Consider the following 15,704-nt stretch of genomic DNA (forward strand, 5'->3'; position numbering starts at 1 on the left):
AGACATGCGTATTCACTGAACTACTCCTGCTGCAGGTGAGACGAGGCGCCAAAATTTACCAAAGCAGACACTAGCCAAAACTATACAGGTACATTTTGCAGATCATGTGATTATTTTAGTCTACCTGTTCAAGCATGGTGAAAGCGAGTGCATTTACATACCAAAAAGTGTTGGATTATCCCAGTCTATCTACAGTTTACCTTGTTTTTCTTGAAGAAAATCGTCCAATGGATGGCCAGGTGTGCACTATTTCTCTGATCACTTAACAAGGTAAGAAAACAATACTTAAAACTAAACCCCACAAAGCTGAGTTTTATTCGTTACCTTTGACCAGTCTTACAAACGCGTTTTTAATAGTTAACACAGTCCACATTTTCCTCCGGTTTCCCCGATATTGATGCTGCTCCAACTAAAACAGATGGAACGTCGGAAATACTTCGTTTGGGTAGGACGGTTTTCAGTGACGTACCGGGCACCGGTCAGTGAAGTGCAAAACCCAAACAATATACCAATGCAGTCTTGCTGACATCCGAAAGAGATCACTGAATTCGTCAATACATGAACCCGGAGAGGTTATATATTCTTTTCTGTCCACGGAGGTTAATTTTCTCTAAATTTGAAAAGTCACTTCCGTGGTGCCTGTGGTCATCTAACGTTTTCTGTCACACGGTTCACGAGGATGATTTACAACTCCACGAGCAAAGAGGACCCTCCATTAACCAGGTAAACAACTATTTTGTAATTCTTTTTTAGGTCATCCATTGACCTAAAGTCACCATTAAAGTTCATTTGTTCAGTTACGTTCACAGTTGAACGTTTCTACTCCGCGATTATTACTGTGCGAACAACTAGTTATTCTTGCTCAGTTGCAGTATGCCATTTAAGCTAATATGACTTGTGAATATTTGAGGAGCTGGCATTCACAATTAGCAAATCATTGTCTTTTATTAACAGTTATTCACTGACAAGACAGATTTGGTAATTAACATCCACCAGGGGTAGTGACTGTACAAGACACTGACAGCAGTGTAATGCAATTTTAACCAAAGTTAAAAGCCTTCATAGTGAGGAAATCCCTCTCAAAATAGCATGTAAATCTGACTCATCAGTTTTTTGGTCGGTATTTCACTGTAAATTTTAATCACTGCAAGAGGAAATACTCCTGGGACTCAGTCAATATTAATAATGGTGATAATGATAATTTTATTTACATGGCACTTTTTGAAACACAGTTCTCTTTACGTCAGAAACACAAAATTACACAGATTGAAACAATGTTTAAAAATGGTTTAAAACTTTGAGCACCTGAGCTTTGACAGCTCGTGAGATAAAAACAAGTTTTACAGACCAAAATTAGACTGAAACAACTTTTAATTTGGCAACAAGGTCTAAAGAAGGTACTCTGGACGGACGAGTCCAAGTCTGAACTCTTCGGTCAGCATCGTCGTGTTTATGTCTGCAGAAAAGCTGGAGAACGTTTTGATGCCAGATGCATTGCATCCACAGTGAAACACTGTGGAGATTCTATTATGGTATGGGGTTCCATTTGTGGATAGGGTGTGGGCCAATTAGTGAAAATGGACGGTATCATGAGCAAGAACGTCTACCACAACATCTTAGTGCATCATGGAATCCCTTCTGGACTGAATCTGATTGGCCGTGGGTTCATATACCAACAAGACAATGACCCCAAGCATACTTCAAAGCTGTGCAGAGACTATTTGACCAAGAAAAAGGAATCTGGAGTACTGGAACTGATGGACTGGCCAAGTCAAAGTCCGGATTTGAATCTTATTGAACAAATTTGGGCTTTAGTAGATTCAAAGATTGATGGCACAAAAGTTTCATCTAAATCAAGTCTGTGGGAACAGCTAGAAACTATTTGGAACTCAATAACAAAAGAGACTGTCAAAGGGGTGCAGGTGGCCGAGTGGTTAAGGCGTGCCCCATGTATGCAGACGGCCCAGGTTTAAATCCGGTCTGAGGCCCTTTACTGCATGTCTCTCCCGGGCTCTTGTCCCTGTTTCCGACTCTATCCACTATCCTCCTCTATTAAATAAAGGCAAAAAAATGCCCAAAAGTACATAAAAACAATGTCAGCAAGAATGTAAAAGGAGGCCATACAAAATATTAAGTTTTTTGTTTATTATGTGTGAAAAAGGACTATTTAATTGTTTCAGTTTGTATTTGCCAAATAAATAACAACATTTTCAGTTTTAAACAAGTTTTGATAGATTTCTAAAATATTTATGTTTTCTCGTTTTTATGACAGGTGGTCTAAAAAATTTGTTTAGTTTCAGCCACAAACTTCTCAGGCATGTTGTGGGGACCTCTGAGACCAATATAAACTTGTCTTAAAAGGGTATAATATGTGACCTTTAAAGCATAGTTTTTATTTGATTTCAGTTAACCAAAATGTTTTAAAATTTTAGTTTAAGTTATTAAGTCAGTTTCAGTTGACTATGATAACCTGGAATAGCAATCACAGATTTAAACAGTGTTATCAGAGAGATTAATTTCAGAAGTCTGTGTGTTTTCTTGTCCTCTGAGTTCAGGATTCTCACCACATTCTGTTTGAACAGGTAACAAAAAGACCCAAAAAAGAAAGACCCCCATGTCCATCAGTCCTTGACCACTTTGATAAGCAGTACAGTCAGGAACTTGGCAACCTATGGACCTCTGCAAGGTAAATTTTCTCTGTTAAACTTTCTGCAGTTCACACATGGCACTATTTGTACCCTTCCTTCATTGGAATTGCTCTTCTCTTACAGAGCAGTCCTCCTGGACCCTCCCTCTTGGCAGTATGGAGTCATGCTCAACCGCTTCAGTGCTGTGACAGACATCACACAGATTCTCCAATCACAGGGCTTTTCTTCATTGCTGCCACAAAGAGATGTCTCCAAGTTGCCTCCTAATGCCCCCTCAGCATCATCAAACTCTAAATACAAAACAGGGATTAACTCTCTGCTACTGCCCCACGTCAGGTCCAGGTGCCCTCCTGATGACGCCACCTGTGAGACAATCAGCCAGGACCTTCAGTCTGAGCCCCTACTTAATTTGCCCCTCCCATCATTACAGTGCTATATCCATCCATATGCACTGCAGTTTCCCTCGCAGGCTCACAGGCCTGGCCAGCTGAAGCAGTATTACCTGTTGAATGCAGCCTCACTGCTCCCAGTGCTGGCACTACAAGTCAGTGATAGGGAGAAGGTCTTGGATCTTTGCTCTGCTCCTGGGGGTAAAGCTATTGCCATGATGCAGTGTGCCAATCCAGGTAAGGGCAAACATTTACAAGGGAGTTTGCAAATATTTTAGGATTTCATTGCAAACTGTTCACTAAAATTTTAAATGAATGCACTAGTTGATCATAGAGTTGATAAATTATGCATGAACGGCTGAGAATACACCAGTTTTTGACTTAGCAGTTAATAATACATATTAAAATCTGTTTTTTATGTGCAATATTATCTAGTTTTCTTTGGCTAATAACTTCAAAATATGTGGTATACCTTGATTTAGGGTTGCTGTCTCGTTTTTTAATGAAAGAGGCAACTTGAGTGCATCAATGAAACATCTCGTGCAATTTTGTTCACATTGAGTTTAGAATGAATGTACAGGTACATCACAGAGAATTTAATGTAAAAGTTATTTTTTCCTCTTTACTTCTAGATTCTAGATTCTAGATTCTTCCTCATTAATTCTAGATTTGTCTCGTGCAAAGTGAACATTTCAGGACTTTTTTGTTTGAATATTAATGATTACAGCTTACAGCTCACGAAAATCCAAATTTCACTCTTTCAAAATATTAGAATATTGTGGAAAAGCCACTGCTGAAAGGGCAGGCTGTTCTCAGAGGCTGTATCAAAGCATATTCATGGAAAGTTGACTGGAAGGGAAAAGTGTCAAGTCAATGTTTATTTATATAGCACATTTTTAAAAACAACCTTAGTTGCTTTACAGGCTTAAACAATATGTTAAAAGATATAATGAAAATAAAAGTGTGGTAAGAAAAGGAGCACAGCTAGCATGGATGAGCTCAGCCTTCAAAGGACTGTCAAACAAAGCAGATTCAAGAACTTGGGGGGGACTTCACAAGAATGTAACTGAGGTTGGAGTCAGTGGATCAAGCGCCACCACACACGGACAGTTCCAGGAAAAAGACTAGGAGCGTTGTGTGCCTAGTGTCAAGACATTCCTGAACCACACACACCTGAGCCAAGGAGGAAAAGAACTGGACTGTTGCTCAGTTAAAAATGCATTTAGCAGTTCATTTGGAAATCAGTGCCCCAGAGTCTGGAGGAAGATCAGAGAGGTCTAGAATCAGATGTAGTTAAGTCCAGTGCTTCAGTTTCTACAGTCAGTGATGGTTTGGGGTGCCATGTCATCTGCTGCTGTTGGTCCACTGAGCTTTATCAACTCGCTGCCAGCCATCTACCAGGAGATTTTAGAATACTTTATAATTGCATCTGCTCAGTATATTATAGAGATACTGATTTCCTTTTCCAGCAAGGACTTAGCACCTGCCCACAGTGAAACCAACACTACCAGAAACTGGTTTGCTGATCATGGTGGTACTGTGTTTGGTTGGCCAGCCACCTGCTCTGACCTGAACCCCATAGAGAATCTCTGGGGAAATGTTGAGGAAGATGAGAGACAGCAGACTCAACAATACAGACGAGCTGAAGGCTGCTGTCAGAGCAACCTGGGCGTAATAACACCCCAGCAGTGCTATAGACTGATTGTCTCCATGCTATGTTACATTGTTGCAGTACCGGTAATTAGTACTTAAGGAGCCTCAACCACCTACTGCCGCATAAATTAACATACTTTTCTGTATTATAAATCTTTTCTATACTGGTGTTTTGTGATATTCTAATATTTTGAGATGTTGGATTTTTGATTTTCATGAGCTGGAAGCCATAATCATCAAAATTAAAACAAAAAAGTCAAATATTTCACTTTGTATGATAGAAATCTAGAACAAATGGAAATTTAACATCTTTAATTAAATCACAGGACAAAAAAGAATTTCTACATAATATTCTAATTTTTTTAGATGAATCTGTAGAGTTGAGTCTTGTATCTACATTGCTGATGCTGAATTGGTGTCATTTTTTGCCTGCTTTGAATAGCTTACATCGATTAAATGTTGGTCATTTCCTATGTTATGTTCCAGCCCTCCTTTGCTGTAATGAACCAGACCCTCACAGAAGAGACTGGCTTAGCAGAACCCTGGAGTCTTTCCTGCCTCACTCACTAAGCACCAGAGTGGTTGTGACTGCAAAGGACGGACGCTCTTTTGGGGAACATGAAGCAGGAACATATGACAAGGTGGGGAGGGTTGTGTTTTTTGAATTATGCAGGTATATATTGCTTCAAAGTCTAAAACATTGAAGTGTCACACTTCTTATTCAAAGCCATGGTTAGAAATGAATGAACACAGCAAGCCTTTGAACAGATGCTAATAAACCCAGAGGAAAATAAGAAAACTTTATCGAGAAAAGAGCCATGAAGAGGCGGACAAATGGCTCGGAGGAATCAAAAAACTCAAAGTGACTGATAATGGAGTAAAATATTGAGAAAAAGGAGAGCACAGACTCCAGAGTAAGACGGTGTGAACAAAGACTGAAAGGCAATAAAGTAGTACAAACAGACTGCACAGATTCACACAGTTTTTTGGCAAAGCAGTATTTGTGGGAATACTCTCAGCTGAAGGAAAATTTTCTAAAGCTGTTATTGCTGATTTTAATTATCTACTGAGTGTAAAATGCAACAGAAGGATGACTGACCTACATTTTTCTTTGATAAAGCAGGTGCTATGGGGAAAATATTACCTATAGTTGCATTATTTTACAGGTCCCTTGCATTTGTCTTTTTATCTGCTCTTACCTCCATTAATTATTCAAATATCCTTGCTCCTTCACTTTGCCTTATGACCCTTCTTTCCCTCACAGTTATTAATGTTTTGGCCCCTCTATCTCTTATTTGTTATCTTCTGTTGCAGGTCTTAGTCGATGCCCCTTGCTCTAATGACAGGAGCTGGTTGTATTCAAGCAGCAGCCAGCAGGGGGAACAAAGAATAAAGGAAAGATCCAGGCTGCCTGTGCTTCAAGCTCAGCTGCTTAAGTAAGCCTTATATATATCATGAATAAATGTCTGCAATGTGGCCACACAATTTGAACAAGTGAATTTCCAAAAAAAGACAACTTTGTTTTGTTTCATGTGAGGAATAGCAAAACATTACCTTCATTTTAAATGATTCAAAAATTATTTTAAACAATTTCTGAAAGAAAATGACATAATCACAGTTACAGATTTCATGTTTGGATGTTATAGTTATTTCTGGTAAACAGCTCTTAAACACGGTTCCATGGTAACAATATCATATGTGTTTAGAAGCACCATCATATAATGTGAGGAGGGAGGAGACACTTGACTTGCAGTGGTGTACATATTATGTATATAAGTGGTGACAATTAGTATGCAACTTAATATAAAGCAGCTTTCCAAGCAGTGTTTGAAATGGAAATTTAGTCCTTTGTTATGAAGTGCAGAATTTTCTTCTCCCTGCAGGTCTGCATTGTCAGCTGTGCGTCCAGGAGGCGTTGTGGTTTATTCAACCTGCACACTGTCCAGATCTGAGAACTACGCTGTGGTTGAGACAGTGTTGAATGATTGTCCTGAGGCTGAACCTGAAAACCTTTGGGAAGAGATTGCCATTCCTTTATCAAAATACTTTACATTTAGCCCTGCTTCCCCTGATCATGGACAGACACTTTGCAAAACCTCCCTGCAGCTCCAGAACAGTACTGTGTCCTCTTATCAACACAGGCTTGGCATTTTAGCGGTGCCTCAGCCTGGCAAGACCTGGGGACCCATGTTTTTGTCTCGGATTAGAAGGAAAAAATAGTGTGTATCCTCCTGTGCTGAGAAGATATGTGGGTACAAATGGATATAAACATAGACATTTTTGTTTGTACTGCTGTTGTTACCTCCGGGTCCACCTCGTGGGACTGGCTTACAACTCACTCACACAAACAGAAGCGGTGTAGACTCTATACAGTGCCAGCTTGAGACACTTAAAGAGGGGGAAAGTAACAGCAGCAGTACTTCAGACAGGCTGATAAAATGTCATTGTTTCCATGTAGGCAAAGATGCTCAGCTGTGTCAGTACTTGGCCATCTGCAGGACAATAAGTAATGCAGCTGTAGTTAAAAGTTTGTAGCTCTTCTTTATATGTGTGCCTCATGAAAGTTCTGCATATAAAGATATAATATGCTGTATTTTTTATCACTAAAATAATAATAGATTTAAAAACATCCCAACTCAACATGTTACTGCCCAGTTTCTTCATAAAAAACAGACTGGCATCAGACTCCTTCTGGGTTTGTTGTTCTTGGCTCTGTGTTCACACAGATGGGACAAGAGTACAAGTGCCAAGCGGAGTTCCCAAACCAAGACTTTACTTGACCTAAAATATTTGATATGAAATAAAAAGTAAATTAACTTTGAACTGCACATTTGTGTGGATGTCAGTCTTGCAAATGCTTGCAACCATGCCAGTTTTTGCCTGATTCCTCCCTGGAGAGATATCAGATGGTTCTAAAGATTATCTTGACATATTTTCCTGTGGTGTGTTTACAGTGATCTTTCCCTCCCTGATCTGCTTGCAAGACAGAGCCACTCTGACTTCAGATTGCAAACAAACATGTTTGATATCTACAATCAGAAATCCTATTGTGCGGGTGGAATACCAAGGACAACCGAGCAGGCATTTGCAGGAATTTTTGACATATCAGAACAATAGCCAGTCAGGAAGCAAGCTGACCAAAGGACAAAACGCAACAAGCACAGCCATCGCAAAGGTGGTAAATGTGAAATATAAAATCAGATGGAAGTCAGAAACGTGGGACCAACTTGTTGATCTTTGACAGCATGAGTTTGACCCCTGTAAAACGTACCACAATCAAACTGACGGGAGGGTGTTGGGGCAAAATTTCTGCTGTAATGGATTTATTAGATAGCAAACAGCTAGCTGCATTCGGCTCGTTTACTCTGAAGTCATGTTTGGCTGTGTGAGATTTGGAGTTTTGAGAGTGGAGACTCTGGTTGTTGAGGAACAGAATCTGTAAGTGTGTGGCAGGACTGCTCACAGTCAGCTAGGCACCTGAAAAAAAAAACAGAATGGGTAATCACCAGTTATGATTTATTAATGAGGTAATTCATTTGTGTTGAATCTGTAGCATTAGTGTTAGCATGTGTCCCATCTAACAGTTACCTCATTTTGGAGCTAAAAAGTGTATAAAGCTATTGTTGGGTTTAGATGTTGAAATTACTATTATTTGCCCATTTTTGCCACTGTAAACCAATTTTTGCAAGCATCAACCCATTTTGGCCACTTCAAACTCATTTTTGCTACTTTTTAACCTCTTTCCACTACTATTTCTGTCTTTCCTAGTTTCAACCCCCATTTATCCAGTTTGGCCACTTTTCACAAACTTTTGCCTCTTTTGACTCATATTTGCCACTTTTTAAACCCCTTTTCACCGCTTTTCTGTCACTTTTATCTCATTTTTACTGCTATGTCCTTTGTTTTTACAAGTTTCAACCCACATTTACACAATTTTGCCACTTTTCACTTATCTTGCCTGTTTTAACCCATTTTGCCTATTTTAAAAGCAATTTTCATTACTTTTTCTGCCCATCTTTGCTACTTTTACCCATTTTTGTGCATTTTTGCCACTTTAAAACATATTTCATATCATATCATGCCACTCCCCATCATTTTTTGCATGTAAAAATTGTTTTCTTCTTTCTGTTTGTGCACATAATGGCTTGGCTTTGAAGTCTGACATGACCATCCTTATCATTTAGTTCAGTGTGCCCATCCTGATTGCTAACATTACCAAAAAAGGTCATTCTGTTTGAAGAAAAGGGGTTTACATTACATTACATAAAAAAGCCTCCATTGTATTACAGTTAAATGAACGCATTTTTGTTGCTTTCATAAGAATTGTTTTCATTTAGGCAAAAAATGGTTATCACAGCTGAACGTAACACTGGACCATGATTTTGCAGATCTCCATGGGCTCCCGATTTGGCTTGGCCCCCTCCCCTTTATCCCACTTCATGGGCCGTCTTGGTGCCTGGTGGTTTTGGTCATCTCAATGTACACTACATAGTACAGGAGGTTAAGGTTAAGGTTAAATTGGTCATGATATGTTGCCATATGTGAGGTCTGTCACATCTCTCAAACTTGTAGAAATCTTTCAGTGTGTGCAAGGCTTAAGAACACAGGAAGAGGGACAGTGGAGGGATGGCCAAAGGAAAGCTTACTTTTGGTTTTAGAGACTTGTGCTTAATTGCAACATCCAGTGGACATCTTATTTGAAAGTCACACATTATACTTTCAACATTGGCACTGGTGCATACTATACAAGCTACAACAGCACATGAAGGCGATTATTTCTACTTACCTACAGTGTTACAGTCAACAAGGAGTCTCTTGAAGCTGCAAATAAAAATCCCTTTCAAGTTTAAGCTCACTGTTTCGCTCTATGGATGCAACTTTTGACTGCAGCAACAAACTGTTTACACTGTAAAAGAAACCGTCTATTGTTTTCCTCAGGAGTTTGTGAAGACAAGAAACATAATACAAAAGATGTAATATTGGAGTCATATTTGCCAGATAGACATGAACGGAACTCCGGATGAATGCCAGTGTTAAAAATTGATAGCAAATGATGTGTAAATCAACTTGAAGTGATGATTTGTCAACATCATGTTCACGACTTTTCGCAGCCTGCAAGAACAATCAGGGCTTTTATTTGAGCCTCTACCCCTGACCTTCTTTAATTTATTGTCTATTAAAATTATTTATCTTTTATTGGGTTGCAATTACAGAAACTGCTCACACTGCAGGTCTACAAATAGAGAATATCGACAAAACCCATTTGAAACTGCTTCACATGCATAACACTGTCCACTTTGTATAATAAAATTGATAATACTACAAGACTGCAATATTCCATGATCTATGATGGTAGCATTAAAAATTCATCCCAAGTTTATTCTATGAGGAGGAGAGCTTCCAGTGTAAGGGTTAGCTTCTAAATACTCTTTGAGTGGTCGTTAGAAAATGAGAGATGGCATTAGAAGACCACCTCAGATGCTTACTTTCAGATTCTCCGTCTTTGGAGCCTTAAGGTTGTGTTCATTAAATTTTGATTGCGTCTCGACTTCAGTCATCGCTGAATATTTAAAAAGTTCTATCCCTAGACTCATGACTGATTTGTTTATTAGCCAATATTTGTTTTAAGATGCTATAAGTGCCATAACCGCTTTGCAAATGTTTTCAGACTCAACAGGAGACTGAAAGTGTCCTGTCTGAAAGATTGGTTTAATAACTAGAAAGAGCAATACCACAGCGTTAACACACAGTTTCTCTTTCTTCATTCCTGTTATTCCCTCTCTGGATTGTCCAACTCTGATTAAATTGTGCTCTAAGTCTCATAGAAGTAATCTGAAATCTGTCATCAGACCTCCCTCTAGTGTGATTGAGAAGGCAGTATCATCTCTTGTACTGGTTCATTACCTGGGTGGACTGTTCGTGTGTCAAGCTCCGGTGAAAAGTAGACTATTTTTCTGCAGCATTGAAGCTTTTCATCAGACTGTGATTGCTCAGAGTGTGTTTTGAGAGTAACTGTGGACAATAACGCACAAAAAATCATACATTTTTTAACTTTTGAACCTCACGGACTGACAAAGTAGATTGTAGCAAAGGCAGTTATGCGTAGGAACCCTTATCTGGTGTTTCCAAGCCAGCCAGTGAGACACTGTCAAAGATAAGATTGCTGAAAAAGAAAAGCTGCAAGAGCCTCACACAGGTCTCCTACAACAACACTGCATGGCCATAGACACAAGCAATATTTGGTGCATTTCTATCCCTATTTTTATTGGCTGCCCTACTTTTGCTTCACTTCTGTGTGCCTTTGAAAAGTAGCCCCAGTCTCTGATAGGAGCGCATCATTACACCAACACAACATCAAAAGTAGTGCGATGTGGAGATGAAGTGGGGCTTCATTGGGGTTAACCATGTTACTGACCTTTGTGTGAACTCTGGTTTGTTGATGTTCCCCCATATTGCAGTGTTTCCTCAAGGGGAGAATCTCTAAGCAGCTTTTCCTGCACTTCAAAGGAAGGGAATGTAGGCCTGCTTTGCATAATCAGGTGGGGAACAGCTTTTTGCCAGAGAGGCAGGAATTAATTTGTGCCACCGCCAGATGTAATCATTAAAACTGTAGTCATCGACAATAAAGAGGGAGGAGGAAGAGGAAATGTAGGAGGGATTTTAGAACAGTAGATAGAATGAGAAAAGGATACAGAGCATAGGACGGTCCTGAATGCCAGAGGACTGTCTAGCTAAGTAGGCTAATCTGGCCTGAGCTCTGAGCCAGAATTCAATTTTATCAGTCTGGTAACATTCAGCTCTGTCACTCCGTGCTCAGACATGTTGGCATAAGTTTAATCCTTACCTCCTACTCCTTTATTTGACATGTTCAATTTTAGGAGAGTACAAAATAATGAAAGGATTTGTTAAACCACGGCTTTATACAGTATGCTAGACAAACTCAGAGCCTTTTTGAATTATGTGTAGGTTTAAAAAGCTCCACTCACAGCCTGTAAATGTACTCCATGGTTCAGTTTCACTGCTCTCATTAACCCCGTTTCCACCAGCATGCAGCTGTGTTCAGCAAAAAAAAGCTCCTAAACCCACTCAGCTGCTACAGCAGACAGACAAAGTGAGTCACTTAGTGATGAATTATGTTAAAATTTCTATGTGTCTATCTGGCACAAAGTATTATTCACATTATGGAATTACATAAACAGGATACTTTATTAAACATCACAAATTTAAAAAGCTATTCATAATGTTTAGCTCAAGTCAGATCAGATTCTAACCACACTGCCAATGGGATTTATCTCCCACTGGTGAAGAATGCTTCACTCGGACTGTTTGACACTGAATGAGGTGGACACTTTACAAGTGGGTGTATAGATTTAGTACCTTTTGGGGTATCCATCATTCATTTCAAGCGTCATCGTTTGTCAATACTCCATCAGTGGGAGTGAGTAACCAGGACTGCTGCTCTTGATTGATTGCACCACCACTGATCTCTGAGGGGGAAAAGTCTGCAAAGAATGAATACGTACACAAGTCAGGCAAAACTGTCCACAAGCACACAGAAAACCTGAACATGGTTAATGCTTAAGCTGAGAATAAAGTAGGGATGTGCCTGACTGAACAATTATACGCCATCACCCTTGATTGTCAGCACCAGAATTACCCACAGGAGGATCTGGCTGCAGACCTCAATGGTGAGGCGTTTGGCTGCAGACCCCTACAATAGGGCAACCTTAACTGTGGGGCAGGAAGTGACGTGCGTTACCCAAGGGTATATTTTTTCTCACTGTCAGAGTTTACAGTAAGAGGCTATTTTTCACAACAGCAGAATTTTGTGAATAAAAATCGAAAATTTACTCGGGGATAAATTTAAATGTAACACAACATAAACTACGGAAAACCCAAAGAGGGTAAGAGTTAGGCACCATAACCCTAGGGCTGGGGGGAGGGTTTGGGATAGGGGATAAGATTAAAAATATCAAACCACAAACTAAGGAAAAACCCAGCAAAGTTTAGTACACCCCTTATCGCCCCATTGTCGAGGTCTGCAAAAGATGAGCCCAAAACACTCTACCATAGCGGTCTGCAGATGTCTCTTGAATTCCCAGTTGATTTAACAAGATGCAATGTTATTGTTAAATTTTGTGGTATCACAGTGATGGAAACATCTCAATGTTGTCGTGGGCATGTTGCGGTTTCAAATAATAAGTCTGCAAAATGTTTGTTTTTTTTAGTGGAGCACAGCAGAGGGAAGTAGGAACTACAGTCAACATCTGCCCTTGGGTACTCGACATCTTTTGCACTCTACTCGCTCGCTTGTTCTAACAGGGGGAAAATGGTGGATGTTACAAGTGATGAGGGAGAACTGAATGAGATTGTGGAGGCTCCAGCATTTTTTAAATCTGGCTTGTGGAAGCATTTTGGTTTCCCAGTGTCGAGAAAGGAGAAAAGGCTATGGACAAACAAAAACAATATGCAGACACTGCCACATTGTGGTGACACACTTTATGGTGAATATAAGTAACATAAGGAGCAACTTGGCAAATCATCATCCTAAAAAGATTCACAAAGATGTGAGGAGCAGAATCTGTCCAGGCCAAAAGACTCTTAAGGAAGCGTTCACAACCCAACTTCCCCACAGATCACAAGGTGTATCAGTGGTTATATAGCCAAGGACCTACAGCCATTTTTAGTGGCAGATATCAAAGGTTTTAGGTCAGTAAACACACTGGAGCCAAGGAATAAGTTTATTTTAAGCCTAATGCACACATTATTAGAGTATTTTGATATTCAAAGCACAATTGTAGTTTAATAAATGCTGACCTCACTTTATTCCAGGTCTTCAATTGTTGTTGATACCACAGTAATTCACCATGGACTCCTTACCGAGGTATAATTGTACCGTTAGATTTGATGCTGTTACATCCCAATGTGAACTAATTATTTTAATGAGGGCTGTCAGCATTACTGTATCATCTGCAATGTAATCAGGGTCCATGATTTTTTTAAGTATATTTTGGGCCTTTACTGCCTCTCTTCAGAGAGGATAGTGGATAGTCCCAAGCTGGACTGAACCCAGGCCGCTCGTGTATGTGGGGTGCAACATAACCACTAGGTCATCTGGACCCAATCAGGATCCACGATTAGTGTATACATTATTTCCTCATTTGCACTAATCTCATGCTTTATTGTCCCTTTCAACACTCTTTGGTTAAGCCACTGCAGTGTCTCCCTGCAGCCTCAGTGGTGTCCACCACTGCTCCGTAATGTCTTATTCAACTCTAAAAAAAAAAAAAAAAAAACAGACAGCTCACAAGTCAAAAGTCACCTTCACATTGTACTATCAAATATTCCACTTTTTACTCTTCCCTTATTTCCTTTTCAATCCATAACAAGTTTCTTTTTCTGTGGTAAATTGCATGTCATTATCATCAATCTACCTGCAGTTCCATATTCTTACCAAACAGGAAGTCAATGTCTCTTAGTTTAAACATTACAGAAATCTAAAAGAAAATAAAAATGTGACAAAAAAAAGTTAAATGAGATTAATTGTGAACTGTAAGAACTCTGAGATTGACCTGTGTTAAAAATGATCATTTGACAGCGATAACGATCTCTTAATTTATCAGCCATTCCGGTATAAGTCCATGGTGTTATTGCTTCCACCATTGGGTGGGTACATTAGGAAGTTAAAAGGTTAATGTTTGCTTAAAGGAGTTAATGTTTGCGTAAAGGATTTAAGGATTTATTTTATGTGAAATTCTTTTGCTAAATGTCCTCAAAAGTTAATCTTTCCTTGTCAATGGCACCGTTGTAGCTCTGTGACCCCCTGACCTCTTGGTGACCCTTTGCGATTGCTGCAGGTTGAGAGATAATGTTGATATAGTGATGATTTATGATCCGGAGTCCGTGAATTGTGTTGTATTTTGTAAGAACCGGATATTCTACTCTTGGGACTTCCTGTTTGTAGCTTTCTGATTGATGGAATTCACGCGGTTTTGCAGCGGCCAGCGCTGAAAATCATCCTGCAGAGTATCATGAATGAAGCTAGGCAGAGTGGTGCTCCAGGGGAGCACTGCTGCCGGACTGGAGTGCAGGCTGCAAAACTGCTCTGATAGACTAGAGAGGGAGCGATTTGCTCTGCAGTACAATTCACAGGGTGATGGCAGTCACTGTGTGTGGAAATTAGAGGTAAGACTAGCCAAAAATAGATTTTTGATGACTAAAGCTGACTTAAAGTAAGTCTACTTTTTGTCAAGATGACTAAAACCAGACTAAAGTGTAATTCAGTTTTTGTCAGACAATCAAAATCCATTTTTCTCCACTATGGCTAAATCTGTCAAAATTCAATGCATCTGTATCTCTTCTGCCTCTCAGCTGTAGAAAGCAGGGGGCCCCACTGGACTCAAACTATAAAGTATAGATGACTAAAATTTGACTAAAACCAAAACACATTTGATCTAAAGACTGAGACTAAAAATTGCTGTCAAAATGAACACTGTATAGCACCTGAGCTAAACTGGCACCATCTCTGGCTAATGGCTACTGCTGTAATGCTCTTCTACTCAGATGGTCAGCACAGTGGACTAAAGACACCTCTTATGCAGAGATGTATTTTGCAGTATGTTGATTTAGAAAATGGGGCTTAATTGATGTAGGTTGTGTCAGGTTAAACTGGTTTATCACCCCTCATTTGCAGATGTGGGCTTTAACTTGCAAGACAAAGGGCATTGCAAACATTAGTCACACTTGGCAAACCAATTTGGCATTGTTTATCTGCAGATGTTGTGATCCTATATTTAGCTGTTTTGATTAAAATGTGATCAATATTGATTATTTTCAGAGTGTTTTTGAACTTTAGACTTGGCAGCTAGTCTGGATTTAAAGCTGGGTTGAAATCAAAGTTAATCAGTAGTCAGAAACATCTTAACAGTAAAATTAAGAATGAAAAAGTTTGACAGGAAAACCTGTAATATAAGTTGTAGATCCCTAAGAGAGAAAAAAAAAACATAATACACCA

The 15,704-nt window shown here is 39.5% G+C and overlaps 1 protein-coding gene across 1 annotated transcript; it reads left to right on the top strand.

Moving 5' to 3' along the window:
• The first annotated feature begins 456 nt into the window (after positions 1 to 456).
• nsun3 (NOP2/Sun RNA methyltransferase 3) lies at positions 457 to 10,017 on the top strand. Its single transcript, XM_041811982.1, has 6 exons — positions 457 to 723; positions 2,583 to 2,686; positions 2,772 to 3,274; positions 5,177 to 5,331; positions 6,005 to 6,126; positions 6,574 to 10,017. The coding sequence occupies exons 1-6, from the start codon at positions 559 to 561 to the stop codon at positions 6,908 to 6,910; spliced, it is 1,386 nt and encodes a 461-aa protein (XP_041667916.1). The 5' UTR covers positions 457 to 558; the 3' UTR covers positions 6,911 to 10,017.
• Positions 10,018 to 15,704: the final 5,687 nt, after the last annotated feature.

This window comes from Cheilinus undulatus, linkage group 1 (genome assembly GCF_018320785.1).
Source record: "Cheilinus undulatus linkage group 1, ASM1832078v1, whole genome shotgun sequence".
NCBI classification, from domain to species: Eukaryota; Metazoa; Chordata; class Actinopteri; order Labriformes; family Labridae; genus Cheilinus; species Cheilinus undulatus.